The sequence below is a fragment of the Schizosaccharomyces cryophilus genome (assembly GCF_000004155.1).
Source record: "Schizosaccharomyces cryophilus OY26 unplaced genomic scaffold supercont4.5, whole genome shotgun sequence".
Taxonomy (NCBI): Eukaryota; Fungi; Ascomycota; class Schizosaccharomycetes; order Schizosaccharomycetales; family Schizosaccharomycetaceae; genus Schizosaccharomyces; species Schizosaccharomyces cryophilus.
This window is the reverse complement of record NW_013185628.1, coordinates 847032-866965: the sequence shown is the minus strand read 5'-3', so window position 1 is coordinate 866965 and position 19934 is coordinate 847032. Positions and strand designations below refer to the sequence as shown.

Genomic DNA, 19934 nt, shown 5'->3' with positions numbered 1-19934 from the left:
GCTAGAATACCTATAATGAAATTAAAATGAGCAAATTGAAAGTCGATCTTACCTGTTTTGGATATTTATTTGAGTGTCTTGTTTTGTCTTCCCTCTCAATACAAAACCTGTAAAGCAAAAATTGCTATGTAATCACATAGTCACTTATTCTTGATTGTTTTCATAAACTTTTTTAGGAATGAAAACAAGTTGAATCGCCATGTTTTTGGTATAACTAAAAAGACGATAATATCATAGAAGCTGATTGCCTTAAGTCTGCATGTCACTGACCAAGCCCTAACTTCTACAGGCTTCTACGTTTTTTGAAACGAATAAAAAAATTTACTTTTGATTAACATGACTAAGGTTACAAGTCTTTTTAGTTCCTCTTTTCTCTGCTTGGTTATTTTTCAAATATTTTATTGAGAGGTTAATATGATGTACACAAACGAATATATTAAGTGTGAGAGGAAGGTAAGAATGAAACAATAGCAGATAGAAATTGCAGTTTAAGTTTGTAATATGTCAAAATACTTCTTGAAAGGTTAGCAAGTCCGAGCAATACAAGAATCTTTACATCTTTTGTAAGCGAATCCTTCTTTGGTTCTTTCATTTTCTTTCTTCTATTCATTTATTTATTTTTCCTTTTTGTTTTTGATTTTGTAGAAAAGAAAAAGAAAACGAATTATAAACTCATACATAAGCTTTACTTCTTCGCAAAGTTGTTTTTATAAATTTTGTGACAAAGTTTTTCTTCCCTTACCACCAAAAATTGCAGTCCTTAAGACTTAGAAAAGATACGTTGTACTATGGATAGTTGGGGTATGTAGAAATGTAGAAAGTCAAAAACTGATCTTAAAATAGAGGATTTTTTGGTTGAGGAGCCTAGTAAGGCTACTGAAGTTGAACTTCCATTGGGAAGTACTCAAAAGCCCAAAAAGAGATTCGATGATGAAGAAGACGAAGAAGAAGAAGAACCTCAAACCAACAATAACAAAAACAACCAAAATACGTCTCCCGATTCTAGCGAACCAAAGCTCACTAAAACTGATCGTATGAAACAACGTATCCAAGAACGCAACATTGAAAAAGCTATCAAGGCCAGTGAGGAAGCCGCAAAATCTGCTAGTGCCTCCAAAGAACAAGTGCGCCAAGCGGAAATTGACTCAGACTTAGCCAATGCTATGGACCTTTTTGACATTGTTGATCAAAATACCGCCAGTGGTAACCGTGCTAGACAAGCTGAACAACAACGCGAGCTGAGAACCAAAGCAGACTATGCCGCCTTTCAGGCTGAAATCCTTCGCAAAATTAAACACTCTCAAACTTCCTCTGAATACAATGACTTTGTTCAAGAGTTAATTCCTCTATTGCTTACTAGTTTAACTGCTGCTAATGTCAAGTCTATTCAGAAGTCTGTCAATAGAATTGTCACTCAAAAAGAGCAACAAGAAAAGGCTCAATCGAAGCGCGGTGCTACCGTTACTCCCGCTCCTGCTCCTGCTCCTACTACGAATGCTGCTAAAAAGACTGCCAAACCTACGGTGAACACGAATTCTAAAAGAGGAGCCGTTGATGAATCCGTCTACGAAGATTATGTCGAAGACGAATACGATGACTATGCAGACGACTTTGAGGATTTTATGTAGACTGTGAAGTAAATGTTACATCTTTCAAGATGGATTTTTATTCTTTCGTTTTGGCTTGGTTGTTTCCCTTATTTCTAGTTCCTAGTCACTAGTTACTAGTAAAGCTTGAAATTCAATGAACATGGGGTATCTTGTAAGGGAGAAGGCATAAACAATTATTTTATCGTTCAATGTACAATTCGTAAACATATCTCATTTCAGTTATTCAAGCATGTCCATATGCCCAGCCACTTTGTAAAGATTAAAATCCTTTCCACTTGCGAAGTTTTCAAGCAACGAGAGCCGTTCCTTGCCTAAAGCGCTATCTGGCGAGGCATTATAGAACTTTTGAACCGTAAGCAATAATAGCTGTACGTCAGAAGAACTTAAAGACTTGTCATGTTCAAATTGGCATCGCATAAGAGCAATGCCATTTGACTCAAGCAGATCTGCAAAGTGGATGAGGACAGTATGTGGGGTAGCATAAGCATTTTTGAGTTTATATTCTAACAGAGTAGTGATTATCAGATGGGCAGTGTTATTTCCGGGGAAGCCCCATTGTATTAAATGGGTTTCCATGCCTTGATTTTCTCTAGGTAGAGGAAGCACAAAAAGTGGATATTTCTTTGCACGAGAAATCATCCTTTCATATGTGGACTTTTCAACGCAACCACTCAAAATGTTCTCCTGAAGGTTTCTAGCTCGCCATAGCTTTTCAATCGCCGATGCTGGAAGGTCTTGAAATTTGCCAATGTCAATGAAGTCGCTTAATTCGGGAAATTTTTTCACCTTCTTCACCTGCGGTTTCTCGGATGATTTTTTCGCTAACTCTTGAAATTCAGAAATTGCTTCTTTAGGAGCGGAACTTTTGCGTGCATTTTGAACAAGTTTTTCCACTGGCGTATTTTGTTGTTTAGCCTTTTGATTTAGTTTCTCTTGATATCTCTCGTATACGTTATTGCCAGCACTCCCTTGAAATTCTTGACTGTAACAGCGGAGAAAACAACGTTGAAAATTGTTTGTCCTGCAAGCATTTCGAAATCCTAGTGCGCTTACGAATCTTGAATAAATCATCACAGACGCTTAGTATCAGGTTTTTTTTCTAGTTTTTGGAACAAGCAACGGTTACCACGAAAACAAGGAAATACCTTTTTTATATAGAAATCTAGATATATATTGTCAATGAGAACTCTTTACGAAATGAAAAGATCAGCTGCTATAAGAAGAGATGCGAGGAAATGGAAATTTATCTGAAAAAAATAAAACAACAAAGGGGTTCAATACTTTCAATCCAAAACAGAAAAGAAACAATCAAAAGTGGATCAAAATTCCAACTTGTGCGTTTTCGGTGTATAAACAAAGGAGACAGACTACTCGCTCGAATGCGATGCTTGATTTTGTTTACCGTTATGCTCCGCTGCGTTAAATAACTTGCTGTTCGTTTGGCTTATTTTAATTAAAGCGTTATACCGCCCCATAACGCGAAAAAGCTCAACACCAAGTGGAGGTAAGGTGTTAGAGACAAGCTGGATGTTTCCAGTTCTCTACCACAAAATCGAATATGGCGGAAGTAGAGGAGAAGCATGGAAATAATGCGCAAGAAACGAACAAAAATGATGTGGTTAAAGAAGAAATTACTGAAACAATAGAGGAATCTGGTAAAATCATTAAAAAAGTGAAAAAAATCGTGAAGCGTAAGAAACGACCGGCGCGTAAACAAATTGAAGAGAGACCAGAATTTGAAATGGAAGCACCTCAACAAGGTCAAGTGTATAATATGTAAGTGACTTGATGGATGAAATGCTGGATAGGATATAATTACTGACTATCTTTAGTTGGTATAATAAATGGAGTGGTGGAAATCGTGAAGACCCTTTGAAAAGCCAAGTGAAATCCGACACAAGATGTAACATTGAGCAGGATTCTGGATACACAAAGGCGGACAAAATTCCTGGGTCTTATTTTTGTCTTTATTTTGCCAGAGGAATGTGTTCGGAAGGGTAGGTCGATATTTCATGTCGGAAACAAAATAATTGATGGGGACTGAAACAAACTAACTGCGTATAGATCTAAATGTGAATATTTGCATCGTTTGCCCAATGAAACTGATTTCTTCAATGCTAACGTAGATTGTTTTGGAAGAGAAAAGCATGCCGACTATCGAGATGACATGGGTGGTGTTGGTTCTTTTTTACGCCAAAATCACACTCTTTACATTGGTGGCATTCAACCAACAGACGATATTGAAGAGGTTGTGGCCCGGCATTTTGCCGAATGGGGGGACATCGAGCGCATACGAGTTTTGAATTCTCGAGGAATCGCTTTCGTCACATATGTAAATGAAGCCAATGCCCAATTCGCTAAAGAAGCAATGGCCCATCAATCTCTTGACAATGACGAGTGTCTTAATTGTCGATGGGCAACATTAGATCCTAACCCAGCATCACAAGCACGAAATCAAAGACGTTTAGAAGAACGAGCAGCCGACGTCGTGAAGAAGTTATTACCCAAGGAGTTTTTAGAGGATTTGCAGGAATCAAAGACCGGAAAAGGAAATCAAAAAAAGCGGAAATTGGAGCTAGAATTTGGACTTGAGGGTTATGTACCTTCTGATGATTTACTTTATGCTGACGGATCTTCTTCCATCCGAAATCAAAAATCAATTGAAGCATCCACTCAGCATAACCAACAGAAAGAGGCTTCCCAGGAGAATGCTGATCAAGTAGAGCAAAGTTCCACTTCGTCCAACAAATTCCTTGATCCTGACGTTTTGAACGATCTTCGCAGAGTATCCCAGCCCTCGCAACAAAAGAGTCCAGCACTGGTTGTTGGATATGATAGCGATGAAGATTAATGACTTTATTTCTTTTTTGTATAATAAATGTTTCACTTTTATTTGTTTTTCTTTTCAGTTGTTGGTCGCTATGTCTAAAACTCTCCATGTGTTTTTTTTGGATCATCGACTCTAGTAGCTAACTACGTGTTTTTTTTTTTGTTCTTCCAATTTTACAGACCTACTATTGCATAACTTCATTACAACAATCTTGTTTTCTACCATAATGAATCTACGAATCTACGATGCCACAATTGCTATAGACAAGAAGGGAATCGAGAAAGAATTTTTTTACTAGCGACACAGACCATAAACCTTAGTAGAAAGTGGTGGGACGGTGAGGAGCAAAAACCTTCTTGCCAGCCAAGCCGAGAGTACCAGTACGACGGTGAGGGAGAGGGAACTTCAACTTAGGATCAAGAAGTTGCTTAACGTAGCTGCGGCGGACATCCTCCTTGTTCTCAACAGTGACAACCTTGAGGATACGGATGCTGCGGAAACGAGCACGGTGACGAGCAGCCATGTCTTGGTACATACCCTCGACAGCGCCGACACGGGTGGTGTCGCGGAACTCCTTGTACATGTTGTGAGTACCGGAGCGAGAGTCGTAACGGATCCAGATACCGAAAACCTTGGGTTGAAGGGGCTTAGGCTCGTGGATTTGGTTAATGGCAACAATTTCACCAGTGGCCTTCTTGACCTTGTTGATCATCTTTAAGAAGTACCAGTAACGGGACTTGGCAACAGATTCATTAGGGGCGAACAAACGCATGCGGAACAGCTTGGGTACAGGTTCCTGTTCAGTTGGAACCTTGCGGCCAACAACTTGATACTCCTTCAGTGCCATTCTTGCTGACTCTGGCTATGGACAAGTTTTGTGCTGCCAAGTTTGAATCTTCTTACCCAATGTTTGTGACTGCTTTTTTGGTGAAACAGAAATGTTATTGTATATACGGTACAGTGCCTTGCTGTATATACCGTACTTGGCTGTAACGCGTTATATAACCATCAAAATTGTACAACAAAACAAATCGGGTAGCAAAATTCACATTTGGAAAGGTCAACCGGATCCCTTCCTATTGGATTCGCTATTGTTTGCATAAAAGATTACTATAAATAGAAATGAATAGAAAGTGAAATACTTAAAAAAAGAAACAAAAAAGGAGGAGCCTACAGCACCCCGGATTCCATATTGTCTCTAACCATAGTACAAACAAGGCTAAATCCTCAGACATTTTCACTTAACTGCGGTGGTCGGATGGGAACTGGTGTTTTTGCCTAGGTATGGCCGTGGACAGTTCCTTCAGTTCAAAGAAGTAATTTATAGGTTTCTTTGATCCTGAAGAACCCGTGAAAGCTGCTTTTTGGTTGTAGTCTGTTACTCAGTTGTCTAATGAAAAGCAGTTAGCTAATGTGTCTGCAGTTTCCGTGTTTTGTTTGTTACTTCTTCTGTGCGCAACGAGAAATTAGTAACTCACTTTCAAAGTAAAAAGTCGTTCAAAAGTTCATAGAGAAATGGGATCTGCTTTGTTTACAGAGGTGTAAACAAACGCGAAGTTAGCGAAACTTGTTACTTGTTCACTGTGACTCAAACGTATATTCAACGATTTATGCTATATGTCATTATAGGAGATAGCGCAACAGAACCCATCGCTATCCTGAGCGAAAATGTTGCGTAAGAGATGCGAAATTTCTTGCTGAAGCCAACTTTTTATTTCTTCAATTCCTGCCAATTGGGCTGATTTTGACTTTCATGTGAATGTTTGGAATGACCAGGTAGAGCTGCTTTAGTTTTTGGCTGCTATTTCTGTTGAGTTTTGCGTTTGCGAAATTTTTATATCGAATACGGATCGACAGCTTTTATGTGACGCTCTTTTGCTAATTATTTATTGAAATTTTTCTTTATTTATTTTTAGGATGTCGGAAAAGGAGCTAAAATTTGGTTCAAGCGATCCTCCTGCATACAGCCATGCTGATGTTTACAATGTTGATCTCGAAAAGGGTCTTTGTTTGTGTACGCAAGAGAACGTAAGCAAATCTTCCGTCTCAACTCCTCTCAAAACCAAGGAAAGAAAAAAAAATATAGTGACTGAATCCAGCAGCTTTCCTGAGTCCATAAAGGAGCTTCACTGCAAAACATCAGAAATAGTAAACTATGGTTTTCCCGAAAATGTGGTCCTCAAACACAGAAACTATCGTTTACTATCAACAGCAATCTTTTCGTTGTTGTGTACGCTAGCAATTTCCTATCCTTTCGAACCCTTTTCTTGGCTAAAAAATGCCTTTAATGAAATTAAATACGATTGGACCCTTCTTGGTTTTTTAGTTCTTTTGATTGTGATATGGGCAATATTCTATGCTTTTTTCTATTGTAAGTGAATCATTTTTTTTAAATGCAACTGTTTGCTAACAAAAGGCAGTCTTTCATCCAATTGCCATCGGGGCAATAAGAGCCTTGCCCTACTCCATAATCTTTGTGTGTATTGCCATTGGTAATATTGGAGTATTGCTTGGTGATGCCATATATAATGTTGGAGTATTGCTTGGTGATATTATTTATGCTGTTGCCCAAGGATTTTATATAGTTTTCATGTATTTCCTTGGTTTAGACTTTGCAAATACAACTGAAACCACCGGTTCGCCTACGTTGCCCAGATATCAGCAAAGGGATGATGCACTAGCTCCTCCGCCGACGACTACGAACGAAGAAATAGAGCTGTAGAGCAATCCTACCACTCAAGGTTAATGCCTTATTTGCGTTTCTTTTCTCACGAGCCTTAACTCTTCCGATCGAAAGTCAATAAGTGGAAAAAGAGAACATTACAAGTAATTTATTCCGATAAAGGTTTATTTCTATGCCTTTGCTTTGTATCAATATGAATTGGAAGCGACGAAGAAAAGTGGACAATAGAAAGGCATGCATACAATCCGCGCATTGAAAGGAACCGTAATCTGAGACCATTGGCATCATCCTACGTTCTTAATGATTATTATTACTATTATTCTTATTCTTAATTGCAATTGAATACGATCGTTCCATTTCTTTTCATTGAACTTGTAATTAGTCTTTTGTCACTTGTAAAGGAACAACTTGCAAAAATTCTATCGAGAAAACGATTACAGGCAATAGTCGACGTATAAAAAAGAAAAAAGAACAAGAGAGCAACGAGCAACAAAAAAGGAGAAGCCTACAGCACCCCGGATTCCCATGTTGTCTCCAACCATAGTACTAACGAGGCCCTCAGACGCTTAACTGCAGTGATCGGACGGGAACTGGTGTTTTCGCCTAGGTGTGGCCGTAGACATTCTCGAAGTTATTATAAGATAAATAAAGAGATTTTGTAGTAGATTAAGGAGACTTTTGATGACTTTTGTATGGTTCTCTAAAGGGTCATTGGAAAAGTTTGGACTACAATTTCCGAACTTCAGCACTAAGCCGTACTAATGCAGTTGACAGTTATCCATGGTTTGTAGGATTTCAAACTTGGAATGTTGTTTTTTTCTTGAGCTGTGTTCATCCATATTGGCTTGAAGGAATGACAGCTATCTGGCAAGTAACAATAACAAAGAACAATTCAAGTAACTATGTTTCGCTAGCAAGGAAGAAATTAATGAGAATAAAAGCGACTTCCTTTTCTTATTAAGGTACGGGTGATTTTACGCTTTTATTACTTTATACGTGTCAATTGTGAGCTGTCAAAACCGCTATCATTTCATATAGTAATTATCCTACTTAAGCACGTTTGCCTGTGTACCTCTTAACCTTGGTAGCAAGATTATATATGATTCAAAGCAGCAGTAGCATTTAGCTCTCTTTATAATCCTTGACTGGACCGCCCAAATGTACCCTTCTACTGGGATTATCTAGTCTTTATTGCGGTCATTTTCATAAGTCGCATTTCTCTTCTTGAACCATGCATTGCTCTTAAAAATTTTTTTTCTTTTCCAAATTATTGTTCATTCTGTTTAAAAAAGTAACTCTTATTACCTCCATGTAAATTACTCTTCACTGTTAATTTGTTTATTTACACTGAATAAAACTAAATTGAAATTGGTAAGAAAAAGCCGCCAAAGCAACATCAATTCATCATGCCTATGACGGATGAAATAATTTGTTTTAGTCAACTTTCTGCGAAAATTGATTTAAGCTTTATAAAATATAGATAACATCTTTGATATTGTCTTTGATAACGAATTCTTTGGTATGTGGTTTCCTTGAAAATTCGTCCTGAACCAGAGATGGCTGCTAAAGAAGGTGAATTTCGGGTGGAATGCGTCAATAATGTTCACTATGTTACCCACTTGTTCTGTAAATATCCTTTAAAGCTACTCTCTCTAAACACGAAGCTGGATTTTGCAATTCTTTATGTTCTGAGCTATGGAGGTGGACTTGTATCTGGGGATCAGGTTGCTTTGAAAATCCATTTAGGAAAAGATGCTACGTTATGCATTCAAACTCAAGGAAGCACCAAAGTTTACAAGGAGACGCGAGTAGGCAGAATTACTCGTCAACTCATGGATGTGCATGTTTCAGCGAATGCCACATGTCTGTTGCTACAAGATCCTGTTCAACCATTTGGATCTAGTAATTACATGCAAACACAAAATTTTGTCCTTGAAGACACCACTTCTTCGTTGGCACTATTGGATTGGACTATTCAGGGTCGAAGTCATATGGGAGAACGCTGGACAATGAAGTCGTATATCTCTAAAAATATCATTAAAAGAGGATTTGATGAGGAAGGAAATCTATCTGTTCTTTTGCGCGACACATTACAGCTAATAAATGAGCCAACTCTTCATATTGGCAGTAAAGCTGATCGTATGAACAATTTTGAATGCGCCGGCAGTCTTTACCTTGTAGGGCCAAAGTTTGAAGAAGCAAAGAAAGGAATTTTAAACCACTACAGAAATAAGGAAAGCCGAATGGGGAAAACTACTAGCTTACTTGAGCAAAATAATACTTTTTGGACAGCCTGCGAGCTTCGCTCAGTCACTATCATTAAGTTTGCATCCTATTCTACAGAAAAAGCTCGAGAATTTCTTCTTCACCTATTCGGAGATTTTGCACCTGAGATTCATCGTGAAGCCCTTCGCGCTTTCTGGTATTAGATTTTGCACATGTGTAGCCTTCATAATGCCTCCTTTTGTCACTTCATACAACCATACAAGATTTTCATTCATGACGAACGAATACCCTTATGTAAATAATGCTAATATTCTAAACACCTAATCATTTTACGACAGTGATGCTTTCAAATCAATGGGTGCATTTGCAAGTAATTAAATTGCTTCAAGTATTCAGGCTTACAACGATGTAATATGTTTCTACAGATCAATTAACTGGTATCGGAAGGTAAAATGTAAACGGCATACAATTCTTGATTTCTATGAAGAGCCCTTGGACTAACAAAATCAACAAATCCGTAAGTTTAAGACAAATTAAAGGGAAAAATTCATTAAAAGATCACTTCATCAAAACATTTGATCCATTATCAAGATCAACAGACTTCAACTAATACTCACGTTTGTAAATCATATGCTTCAGCTAATAACTGATTCTTAGAATTGTAAAGCTTCGCAGCCCTTTCATTCACGCGGATCATTATCCAATCACCTGCAGGGACTGGTCTTCTGTAATTTATAGTATAGGAGGGAGTATGAACATCATAGGTTTCCATCAAAACAGGATCTTGGGGTTCGCCTCGGATTAGACCTTTTCCATCAGAATTTAGATTTTTAACAGTTTCGAGGCATTCAATGAGCACGGTCGCAATAGCTCCACCATGCTGCAATTTTTGGTAACCAGTTAATGCCTTTCCCATAATCCCAATACTGATCCACTCGTGGTTCTTAGAATCATAGTAAGTTTTGAATAGAGGCAAAAGACCATCCTTAAACGATAAAAAGTTAGATGAGTAATGAGATTGAAATAGAGAAGGGTGCTCTTGTAAACGAATTTGACGTTCTCGTTCACGCTGCAAGTTTTCCACCATTTGAACAGCCGTTGAAGAATCTGTGAGGCTTAACATCTTTTTGGCACTCGCAGGCAACCTACGATGTGCCAAGTAAGCATCACTAGACAAGAACCATGATAAAAAGGCACCAGCAGACAGTCCACCAGCCGTGGCAGTAAGAAAGGTTTTATTACTTAGACCTAAGAAAAACATCAAATTTGATTCTTGTTTAAAAACACATCAATCTAGATTTTACCGTACAGCTAGTTTGGCATATGTAATGAGTTGGTATGTTGTAACTGACATTCGTACATGAAGAAGGTGCTTGTACTTTGCTTATACAATTGTTTTTTATTGAAAGTTTCATAGTCAACTTATGAAAAAGATACCATCAATTTATGTCACTTTTTTTATTTTTTATTGACATTTCAAAATCTCGAGTTTTCAGAATCGTCTTTGGTAAAAAGCATAGCTCCCGCAACAAGCATAAAATTTTTAATTGTTCCACTAAAAATTCTATCTTTCATGTATCTATATATTAACCAAACCAAGCAATCAAAAAAATTCTCATTCTCAAACACAAGATCAGCAAAATTAAACACTCGAGTTGCCAAGCAAGCCTGAAACGATAGAAACAAAATTACAGAAAGGAATAAATGGCATTAAAAAATCATCGTTGAATCGATGTAAAGGATATGGTAAACAGCTTCAAAGAGGAAGAAACATGAATGAGCGCATGGTCATTCGCCATGAGGCTTCTGGTACGTTTGGTTTTCTTTTCCGGGATTCAACCAACTTTTCCTTGATTGCAACAATATTCAGACCATCCTTCGTTACGCAGATTTGGCAACACATCCTCCAGGGACTTTATATAGGGTAACGAGCTCATAAACAAAAACAACATTTTTACTACTTCACGAAAATTCCATTTCTACTCCTTCTACAGATATCATCTTGAGTTCCCATTCCCTCATAAAGTTCACTTTAATTTCTTCGAGATGGGTGATAAGTGCCTTGGCTGCGTCAACAATTGCCTGCTTAGGCGTGCAATCTTCAGTGGTTTGCACTCTCAAAATAAAATTATGGTTCAAAGGATGGGGAACTTTGTATCCAGCAAAAAGTACCCGCTCGTCTGTCAATAATTGTCTAGTGGATGGTAAGCTGCTAGTCAAGGTACAATCAACCGAGGGGTTTTATACAACTTACTGTGCCAACATGTTTGCCAAGGTATGATCTTCTTTCTCAATAGTTATAACGGCAGCATTAGGGGATTTATTGTCCAACTCATAAGTGACTCTGAGCAATTGTTAGTAAACTTCTCATTCTCGATCCATGCTTAAGCTTACTTGGGCAATCCCATGAGCTCAATTAGCTCATAACGCTCAGGTTGATTCATCCTTAACAGAAAAGCCCAATGTTTTCAAAACAAAGATGTTGGTAGTCGCCAAAGAAGACTGTTGTTTTCGTCCGCTGAGCAAGCTTTCGTTGGAGTTCCTTCTAGCGCACTAACCAAAAGTGCAAATATCGATTAGTGTAGGAGAATGTACATCGCTAAACCAGTCTATCTATTTATTTATAGTGTTTGTTTATATAAGAAGAATTGGCAAGAAAAGACAATACAGAGTGAATATGAATTTTTTTGTTAAATGGATAGCTGAAAAGATTTTATAAAATTTCGGTTTGTTTACTGATTTCTCTCTTGGCGAATTGATGTTATGAGAGTGAAGGAGACTTCAATTTTCGTAATCGTTGAAAAGCGAAACGTATTGTCAACCTCAGAAGGAAATTTTTACATTCGCTTATTAGCTTTTTCAACTCTCTTTTTCTCTCTCATTCACACACACTCTTGATACTAATAGTCAAAGCGTTACGCGTGGTAATTATAAAAGCGTAAACATACCCAGCAAAATTGTTTCACTTGGTATGCAAAACTATTAGTTCGTGTACCTCTTCGTATTTCTATACATTTTATTTATCGAATTCGAAGCCACGTAAAAAAGAATTTAATTTGAAACCTCTTTTGTTTACTTTCTGTTACCTTTGTTCAAGGTACATTTTCTTCACTACTCCCCCAAGTCCGGCACGGGTCCCGTTGCCTTAGCCTTTTCCTTAACCCAAGCGATTTGAGAGAATGCACCCTACAACGATTTGTTCAGGCGCTAGACGCCTTCAAATGACTACTAAAATGGGACATCAATACTATCGAGGTACAAGGACCGGTAAAATGGGTCAAATTACGCGCAAAGGTGGTTTCTCTGTTGAATGGGCGCGTGTCCGTACTTTTGTCCCCCCTGCTGGCAATTGCGAAGTATGTATGCTAATAAATTGTAACTGTACTGACAAAATTCAAGCTTCTTCCTTATGTTTCCAACAAAGTAAAGCCCTTGAAAGGTGCATATCCCAAAGGTGCCAATGGTTTAGATGGTTCCGTATATTATGATCTGGCAAAATCATAAAGCCAACATATCTAAACACTTCTTTTTTTTTACATTCTTTTGAATCTCTCCTTTACTTTTCCAAACAAATCCTCCTTCCTTTCATGGCCTTGTACTGTTTACGCTATAAGGAATACCGCAGTGCAGTAACGCGTGTTTGTTTACTATGTTATAAGATAAAGTACTTGGTCCAGTATATCTCTATTACTACTCTACGTAACAGGCTAAGCCTTACATATTACTTCAGAAAGCCTACGTGTTCTTGAGTTTTCTCGCCATTAAATACCGTATTATATATCCTCACTCCCACTTATGAACTTAAAATATCCTGAATTGTGATGGTTACTAAACATGACTTAAAGGAGCAGTACGAATGGAAACTCCCTGTTAGTACCTCACAACTTGTAAAACGCTATAAACCGCTGCTCATTTGGTGTTTTCTCAGCGCGGTATGTGTCTACACATGGATACATCGCATAAGTGAATCTAACCAACTCCCGTCTAATTCTGATCTCTCTATTCCACATTTATTTGCACGTTTCGAAAGTCCACAGAGTGAAGACAATTTCACTTGCAGTGATGTGGGTTCTATTGAACCTCAAGTACAATGTCATTTTGCAAAACGATATTGTGGGGATGAATATAGTGGCTATGTAAATTATCCAGAACTATATTACTGTTCATTTAGCGGGTTTCATGGAGTCGGTTTGGCAATCATGCTAGCTTGGCTAGCATTTTTGTTTACAAACATTGGTGTTTCCGCTAGTGACTTTTTTACCACAAACCTCGTCACCATTTCCTGGCTTCTACAGTTACCGGACGCCGTTGTTGGCGTTACCTTTTTAGCTCTTGGAAATGGTTCGCCCGATGTGCTAAGCACATTCGCTGCCGTCCGCGTCCAAAGCGGCGGTCTCGCACTTGGCGAGCTTTTAGGTTCTGCTTTTTTCATTGTTGCCATTGTCGCTGGTAGTATTTGTTTGATTAGCCCTTTTCAGATATGTAAACACCATTTCATTAGAGATGTTAGCTTCTTTACGGGCACTATTATTTTATTGATTTTCTTCTTGATGCGTGATGGTACCCTGAGCTTATGGCAAAGCTTCGTCATGATAAGCTACTATTTATTTTATGTGTTATATGTGTTCTATTCTAGCAATCCTTCAAGTCAGCATTACACAGGTACAGACGCTCCTCATTTGGCATTACCTACCTATTCCCCTGTTATTAGTCGTTGCCCTACCTTTAATTCGTTAAATGATGATTTGCCTACTGTCGCTTCACATTTGAAAACCCCTACTAAACAAACATCACATCCAAGCTTTAGTCCATCCCCTTTTCTCGTAGACGATACCAACTTCCGAAAGTCGTCATTGTCGAGTGACGATGATGTTTCCTTTTTGTCAAAACCCACAGCTTCAATGGAACTTGTATGCCCTCCCACGCCTGGACCTACTATTCGTCCATCTTTTATTGGTGCTCTGGAATTGCGTTACGCATTAGAGAATCATCCACCTACTCGAGCTATGGATGCAAATGCCGTAGCTGATGGCGATTTATCCTTGCATCATTTGCATGCTCGTCAAGCCGTAAGTAGCTATACTCCTTCTGGAATGAATACTCCTTTAAGTGGTACTGAGTGTAGACCGTATCACGTTTGTAACAACAATTTAAGTGTTCAGTCTTTTTTATCGGAAAATAGTCGTTTATTAAACTACTTTGACGAGACAGATATACTAGAATCTCGTCCAACCCTTCTTCAATTGCTTTTTCCGACTTTGCGCAATTTTTCAAAAAAGGCTTGGTACGAACAGGCATTAGATATTGTGGTTGTCCCTTCAGTTTTGGCTTTCACGTTGACTTTACCCGTGTACCAGTGTTCTCGGCACCCAGTGGATCCCCTAGGCCCAACGGAAGGATATACCCAAACAACGACAAGCTGGTGCAGACCTCTACGAGTTCTTCAGTGCATCTTCGTTCCTCTAGCTTTTTCAATTTTAACATTCAACGGCAGGCAATTTTATTATGCGTTGATGTGTAGTGGTGTCGCATCTTTTTTGGCCATTGTGATACTGTATAAGTTCACTAATCCAGATAAGGCCCCTCATTTTTTACCATGGGTTAGCTTTTCCGGTTTTATCCTAGGCATTCTTTGGATCTCAACAATAGCCAATGAAATTGTGGGCATCTTGAAGACACTGGGTATTATACTGGATTTGAATGAATCTATCCTAGGGTTGACCGTTTTTGCTGCCGGAAATAGCCTTGGTGATTTTATTGCTGATGTAATGGTTTCTCGTTCCGGATTTCCTGAAATGGCCATCGGCGGAGTTTTTGGGGGACCAACTTTGAATATCCTGATAGGTCTTGGCTTTGCTTGTTTGTATAACAGCATCTCAAACCATGGGGCGGTGAGCCGGATTGAAATTCCTCATTCTCTATCAATAACAGCATATTTCTTGCTAGCTTGCCTGGTTTTACTCTTATGTTATGTTCCAATAAACCATTACAGAATGGATCGTCAGCTAGGAGCGATGTTGTTTATCTTATATTTCGCAGGTACCTCAATTAGTGTGGTAATGGAGCTGCTCCAGGAAAAGGATGAGTAAACCTAAAAGTATAAGATGATACAGAACCGGTTACTTCTCTCGCCCAGCTATGATATAGGAACCATCGTATGAGTTTAATGAATATTTCTTGAGCTTTCTTTCGGTTATTCCAATCGTGATACATTAAACGAATGAAGTGCTATACCGATTGCGGTTTATGAAGCTCCCGATATTGTATAGTAGTAGTTTTCTTTTTGATTAAAAATTTAGAATCAATTTTTCTACATAGTTTTTCATGATAGATTCAACTTCATGAGTAATTAAGTAGCTATCTAACATCAATTGCTAACTGACCGAACTAGAAATAAAACCTCTTTGCTCTCTTTCTCAATCCGAACTCTCACTCCAAAACAAGCATAGCTACCTTTTAACTCACTGCACCTCGTTATTCACGCTTGTTGTCAGAAACGAGAAAGCTACCATCCGCAAGATGTACTGAATGCTTGGAAAATTCACCATATGTTAGATTTATAGAGCGTAAGATGTCACAATCGGTGGATGTCCCCGCGCGGGGGTTTATAATATATGTATAAATTGTGTAGGATTATGCTAATGTTTGTACAAGTCATCAGAAAGTTGCAATTGACATTGACTTTGCTTCTCAAACCATAAATGGGAGAACGGATATAAATATCATGCCCATTAATCCTGATTTAAAAAAGGTCGTCCTGGATTGCTATCAAGCTGGTAAGTAGCGACGTTTCCAGTGAAAGAACGAATACAGTACAGAGGCTTTCATTTCTTTGATTCCTACCAATTCTTATGCTAATTACTGAAACAGATGTTCATTCATGCTATATAAATAATGAACCAGCTAATTTTGTTTATGATGATGCTTTACGGCGGCTGCGCATACAGGAACCAAATAGTAACGTAAGCCATCACCATCAGCTGAATTCTCAGTATGAATCTACTGTGAATGATTTAGGTGGCTTATCAATTTTTTTACCAAAATCGCCGGGTGAGGATCCTGCAACTTTATTGGTGTCAATCGAGTTTTCTGTTCACCAGCCTACTTCGGGCATAACGTTTGTTGGCGTTGACCCCATTGATCATCGCTATCCTCATGCTTACACTAACAATTCTATTGTTCCGTATAGCACATCGTCTTGGCTCCCTTGTGTCGATGGTATATGGGAACGTTCCACCTGGGAGTTTGAAATCACTATCCCTAAAACCCTTGGAACTCTCTCTAAGTCTTCCAATAGCCAACTAAATGGATTTACGGACAAGTCTTCTTCTCAAGAGCCTCATGAAGATGATGATATGCAAAGCGAGCTCGATCACGACCCACGTACTTCTGTAGCAGAACCCGATTTTTCTGAGGACCATGACATGGAGGTTATTGGCTGTGGTGACTTACTGGATCAGGTTACGCATCCGAAAGCCACCCATAAAAAAACTGTTTATTCCACCGTTTCTACGCCGGTCGCTCCAAATTATATTGCTTTTGCAGCTGGTCCATTTAAACATATAAACTTGACTGACTTTCGAGAACCAGAAGATGATGACGCGATGGGCTCAAGCGCTATCGAAATTGCAGGCTATTACCTTCCCAAATATGCTGAAGAAGTTGAAAATAGTTGCGTATTTATGTATAAAGCTATGGACTTTTTCGTGAGGGAATATGGCTCTTACCCGTTTAATGCGTTCAAACTTTGCTTTGTTGACGAAACGAATTATCCTATTATTTCAACTCCTTCTCTTGTCATCGCAAGTAATTCCCTTTTATTTCCTAAAGCTAATTTGGATGATATTTATGAGTCTACGAAGACACTTACCTGGGCTCTGGCTAGTCAATGGATAGGGGTATACTTAATTCCTAAAGCTTGGAACGATTTATGGCTTATATATGGTCTCTCCTATTTTATAACTGGTTTATTTTTGAAAAAATTAATGGGGAATAATGATCATCGTTTTCGATTAAAAAAAGATGTTTTAAAGCTATTAGAATTAGATATTGGTCGACCTCCTATAGCTAATCCTAATTTGGTTCTTCCAATTGATCCGAACACTTTAAATTTTATAGCGTTAAAAGCTCCGCTTGTAATTCACATACTTGAGCGTCGTCTAACGAAGACTGGTGGTTCTTTGGGAATGTCAAGGGTAATACCTAAGCTATTGCTTCAAGTTATGAGTGGTGATATGTTGAACGGATGCCTGAGTACTTCTCATTTTCTCAAAACGTGTGAGAAGGCTAGTCATATGCGTTTAGATATTTTTGCTCAACAGTGGATATATGGTTATGGATATCCTATATTCCGCGTTGTTCAAAGATTTAACAGAAAAAAGATGATAATTGAAATGGGTATTGATCAGGTTCAAACTAAAGAAACTCCGACTATACCCGCATCAGAAGGAAACTTTGTTTCTGACGCTATACGGCACTTAAACAATGAACCAGTTGCTTCCGGTCTTCCAGTATTTAGTGGACCAATGACTATTCGAATTCACGAAGCTGACGGTACTCCTTACGAACATGTTGTTGAATTGAAAGATTCGTTTACGAAACTTGATATTCAGTATAATACCAAGTACAAAAGAATCAGTCGTAACAGATCGACTAAAAACGTTCGCAAAGATAACGGTGATCACGGCGGTGATGATTCTGACTATGTTATTAGAAGCTTGGGAGACGTTCTTCAAAGTGATGAAGATATTGAAAAATGGAGGCTTTATGATTATACCAAGGAAGATGAAGATACGATGGCTACTGAAGCTTTTGAGTGGATCCGTGTTGACGCTGATTTCGAGTGGATATGTGATTTACGAGTTCGTCAACCCGAGCATATGTTTGTTTCCCAAATTCAACAAGATCGTGACGTTGTTGCGCAATTAGAGACAATCAGACATTTTACGGGTAACAGCTTTTCAATTTCCCGTCAGGTATCCACGGTTTTACTTAGAACTCTTCTAGATACCCGTTATTACTATGGAGTGCGCCAAGAAGCCGCTCGTGCTCTGGCTAACTGTGCAAATCCTGAACTGGATTGGATTGGGTATTACCATTTGCGCATGGCATTTTTGGAAAGTTTTTGTTTCGAAAATTCAACCATCCCAAAAAGCAATGATTTCTCTAATATTTCTGAGTATTACGTTAAGTGCGCTATGGTTGAGGCTTTTGCTAATGTCCGTGATCGAAAGGGTGTCACTACATCTTCTGTGAAGAAGCTTCTTTTGGATTTACTTTGTTTTAATGACAATGCTAATAATGAGTTTTCTGACTCTCATTTTATCTGTCTGTTAATTGATTCTCTAGTTGATGCTCTTATTCCAAGAGGGGAAACAGTTCAGTATGCATTTAGTGATCCTGAGCACATGGAATATGTTCACCAGGCAATTAACGAAATTGATCGACACATGCGTATTGATGCCTGCATGCCTTCATATAAAAACATTATCACAATCAAAGCCCTGGAAGCTAAGAATCGTTTAGCCAGAACCTTTCATTTAGATTTTGGCCCGAGGGAGCTATTTCCATATACGCAGGAAGGTAATTACAATTCGGTCCGCTCAGTCGCTTATGATTTAATGCTTCAATCCGGAGCTTTAAAAAACGATGCTTTAATTAAATACATGTTTTACATACTTATAAACGATCTTTCGCCTGCTGTGCGTCGTTCTTTAATGTATTCTATCCAAAAAGGATTTGGTTGCTTAGCGCGGGGTGGAGCCAAAACAGAATTTGCATCAGATGATTTGATTGTTGAAGAGGATATTACCAAGGCTATCGAAAAACGTATAGATATTACATCTCGTGCAAGTATATCTGGAGCCATTGAGGCACTGCGAAACGACGTTGGAAAAAACAGAGTATTATCTGAGGAAATGTGGAAAGCTATTAAGTAAGTTTTTATGGTATTTCTTTGTTGAAAAGGTAACTAACAATGTCTTATAGTGATCCTAAAATAGATTTAATGACTAAAAGAAACTTATTGATGATATGTCGAGTATTATATAAGGCTAAATCTTCATTGATTGTTACATTGAAGATACCAAGTCTTATACCACGCTTGCGTGCCATCCACCTTGGAAAAGTGAGTGTCATAGTCTTTGTGAATGTCTTTAAACTAACATCTTATCAGGGTAAAATTGTTATAAGAAAAGCGCCATTAAAACAGTTTGGGAAAAACAAAGAAAAGTCACCACCTCAGATACCTGCACCAAGTCCCGTTGTTAATGATAATAATAATAAGCCTAAAGGACCGACCTTGAAAATTAAATTAAAGCTTTAGATGATTATTTCTTGAAGGTGTCTGAAGCTTGATACCAATAAAAACGTTAAATCATTATTATGTTTTTTTGATAGGACCTTGAACTTTTGCATGTTGATATTCATGCTATTATCTACAGCTTTAAGATATAAACTCTATTGTACTGTTTATAGCCATTTGATTGCCTAGTTGTATTATAAATTTAGTTTTGAAAGTTCTCTAACTTGGAATTTCTGTGTTGCAAACAGGTAGTATAATCTTTAAGTTCGCTGCTGATTAAGA

General features: G+C 38.2%; 11 protein-coding genes and 1 non-coding gene across 12 annotated transcripts; 7 read left to right on the top strand and 5 right to left on the bottom strand.

Moving 5' to 3' along the window:
• Positions 1-377: 377 nt before the first annotated feature.
• SPOG_04951 (F1-ATPase chaperone Atp11) lies at positions 378-2957 on the bottom strand. Its single transcript, XM_013169139.1, has one exon. It carries the CDS (start codon positions 2679-2681, stop codon positions 1830-1832), a length of 852 nt encoding a protein of 283 aa, XP_013024593.1. The 5' UTR covers positions 2682-2957; the 3' UTR covers positions 378-1829.
• SPOG_04950 (translation initiation factor eIF3j) lies at positions 582-1814 on the top strand. The gene is made up of 2 exons (XM_013169138.1): positions 582-801; positions 844-1814. The coding sequence occupies exons 1-2, from the start codon at positions 789-791 to the stop codon at positions 1626-1628; spliced, it is 798 nt and encodes a 265-aa protein (XP_013024592.1). The 5' UTR covers positions 582-788; the 3' UTR covers positions 1629-1814.
• A 189-nt stretch (positions 2958-3146) lies between the features above and the next one.
• Positions 3147-5609, top strand: SPOG_04952 (RNA-binding protein Cwf2). The gene is made up of 3 exons (XM_013169140.1): positions 3147-3386; positions 3443-3607; positions 3675-5609. Exons 1-3 carry the CDS (start codon positions 3169-3171, stop codon positions 4459-4461), a joined length of 1170 nt encoding a protein of 389 aa, XP_013024594.1. The 5' UTR covers positions 3147-3168; the 3' UTR covers positions 4462-5609.
• Positions 4585-5320, bottom strand: SPOG_04953 (60S ribosomal protein L20). Its single transcript, XM_013169141.1, has one exon. It carries the CDS (start codon positions 5285-5287, stop codon positions 4757-4759), a length of 531 nt encoding a protein of 176 aa, XP_013024595.1. The 5' UTR covers positions 5288-5320; the 3' UTR covers positions 4585-4756.
• Positions 5610-5676: 67 nt separating the features above from the next.
• On the top strand, positions 5677-7233 carry SPOG_04954 (uncharacterized protein). Its single transcript, XM_013169142.1, has 3 exons — positions 5677-5722; positions 5864-6811; positions 6861-7233. The coding sequence occupies exons 2-3, from the start codon at positions 6358-6360 to the stop codon at positions 7160-7162; spliced, it is 756 nt and encodes a 251-aa protein (XP_013024596.1). The 5' UTR covers positions 5677-5722; positions 5864-6357; the 3' UTR covers positions 7163-7233.
• Positions 7234-7625: 392 nt separating this feature from the next.
• SPOG_16316 lies at positions 7626-7740 on the bottom strand. The gene has a single exon (XR_001203106.1). It is a non-coding gene; the product is annotated as a 5S ribosomal RNA (ribosomal RNA).
• SPOG_04955 (urease accessory protein UreD) lies at positions 7704-9812 on the top strand. The gene has a single exon (XM_013169143.1). It carries the CDS (start codon positions 8680-8682, stop codon positions 9550-9552), a length of 873 nt encoding a protein of 290 aa, XP_013024597.1. The 5' UTR covers positions 7704-8679; the 3' UTR covers positions 9553-9812.
• Positions 9813-9962: 150 nt separating this feature from the next.
• Positions 9963-10711, bottom strand: SPOG_04956 (uncharacterized protein; the record flags this gene model as incomplete). Its single annotated transcript, XM_013169144.1, has 2 exons — positions 9963-10597; positions 10702-10711. 2 exons carry the CDS (start codon positions 10709-10711, stop codon positions 9963-9965), a joined length of 645 nt encoding a protein of 214 aa, XP_013024598.1.
• Positions 10712-10717: 6 nt separating this feature from the next.
• Positions 10718-11850, bottom strand: SPOG_04957 (RNA polymerase II complex subunit Rpb11). Its single transcript, XM_013169145.1, has 3 exons — positions 11744-11850; positions 11604-11693; positions 10718-11543 (listed from the first exon to the last, which is right to left on the bottom strand). The coding sequence occupies exons 1-3, from the start codon at positions 11791-11793 to the stop codon at positions 11312-11314; spliced, it is 372 nt and encodes a 123-aa protein (XP_013024599.1). The 5' UTR covers positions 11794-11850; the 3' UTR covers positions 10718-11311.
• Positions 11851-12528: 678 nt separating this feature from the next.
• Positions 12529-12853, top strand: SPOG_04958 (ribosomal protein subunit L27; the record flags this gene model as incomplete). The annotated part of the gene is made up of 2 exons (XM_013169146.1): positions 12529-12705; positions 12749-12853. 2 exons carry the CDS (start codon positions 12529-12531, stop codon positions 12851-12853), a joined length of 282 nt encoding a protein of 93 aa, XP_013024600.1.
• Positions 12854-13170: 317 nt separating this feature from the next.
• Positions 13171-15438, top strand: SPOG_04959 (sodium/calcium exchanger; the record flags this gene model as incomplete). The annotated part of the gene is made up of 1 exon (XM_013169147.1): positions 13171-15438. The coding sequence occupies one exon, from the start codon at positions 13171-13173 to the stop codon at positions 15436-15438; it is 2268 nt and encodes a 755-aa protein (XP_013024601.1).
• A 252-nt stretch (positions 15439-15690) lies between these two features.
• Positions 15691-19673, top strand: SPOG_04960 (TATA-binding protein associated factor Taf2; the record flags this gene model as incomplete). Its single annotated transcript, XM_013169148.1, has 6 exons — positions 15691-15694; positions 15741-15870; positions 16004-16125; positions 16220-19283; positions 19337-19475; positions 19524-19673. The coding sequence occupies 6 exons, from the start codon at positions 15691-15693 to the stop codon at positions 19671-19673; spliced, it is 3609 nt and encodes a 1202-aa protein (XP_013024602.1).
• Positions 19674-19934: the final 261 nt, after the last annotated feature.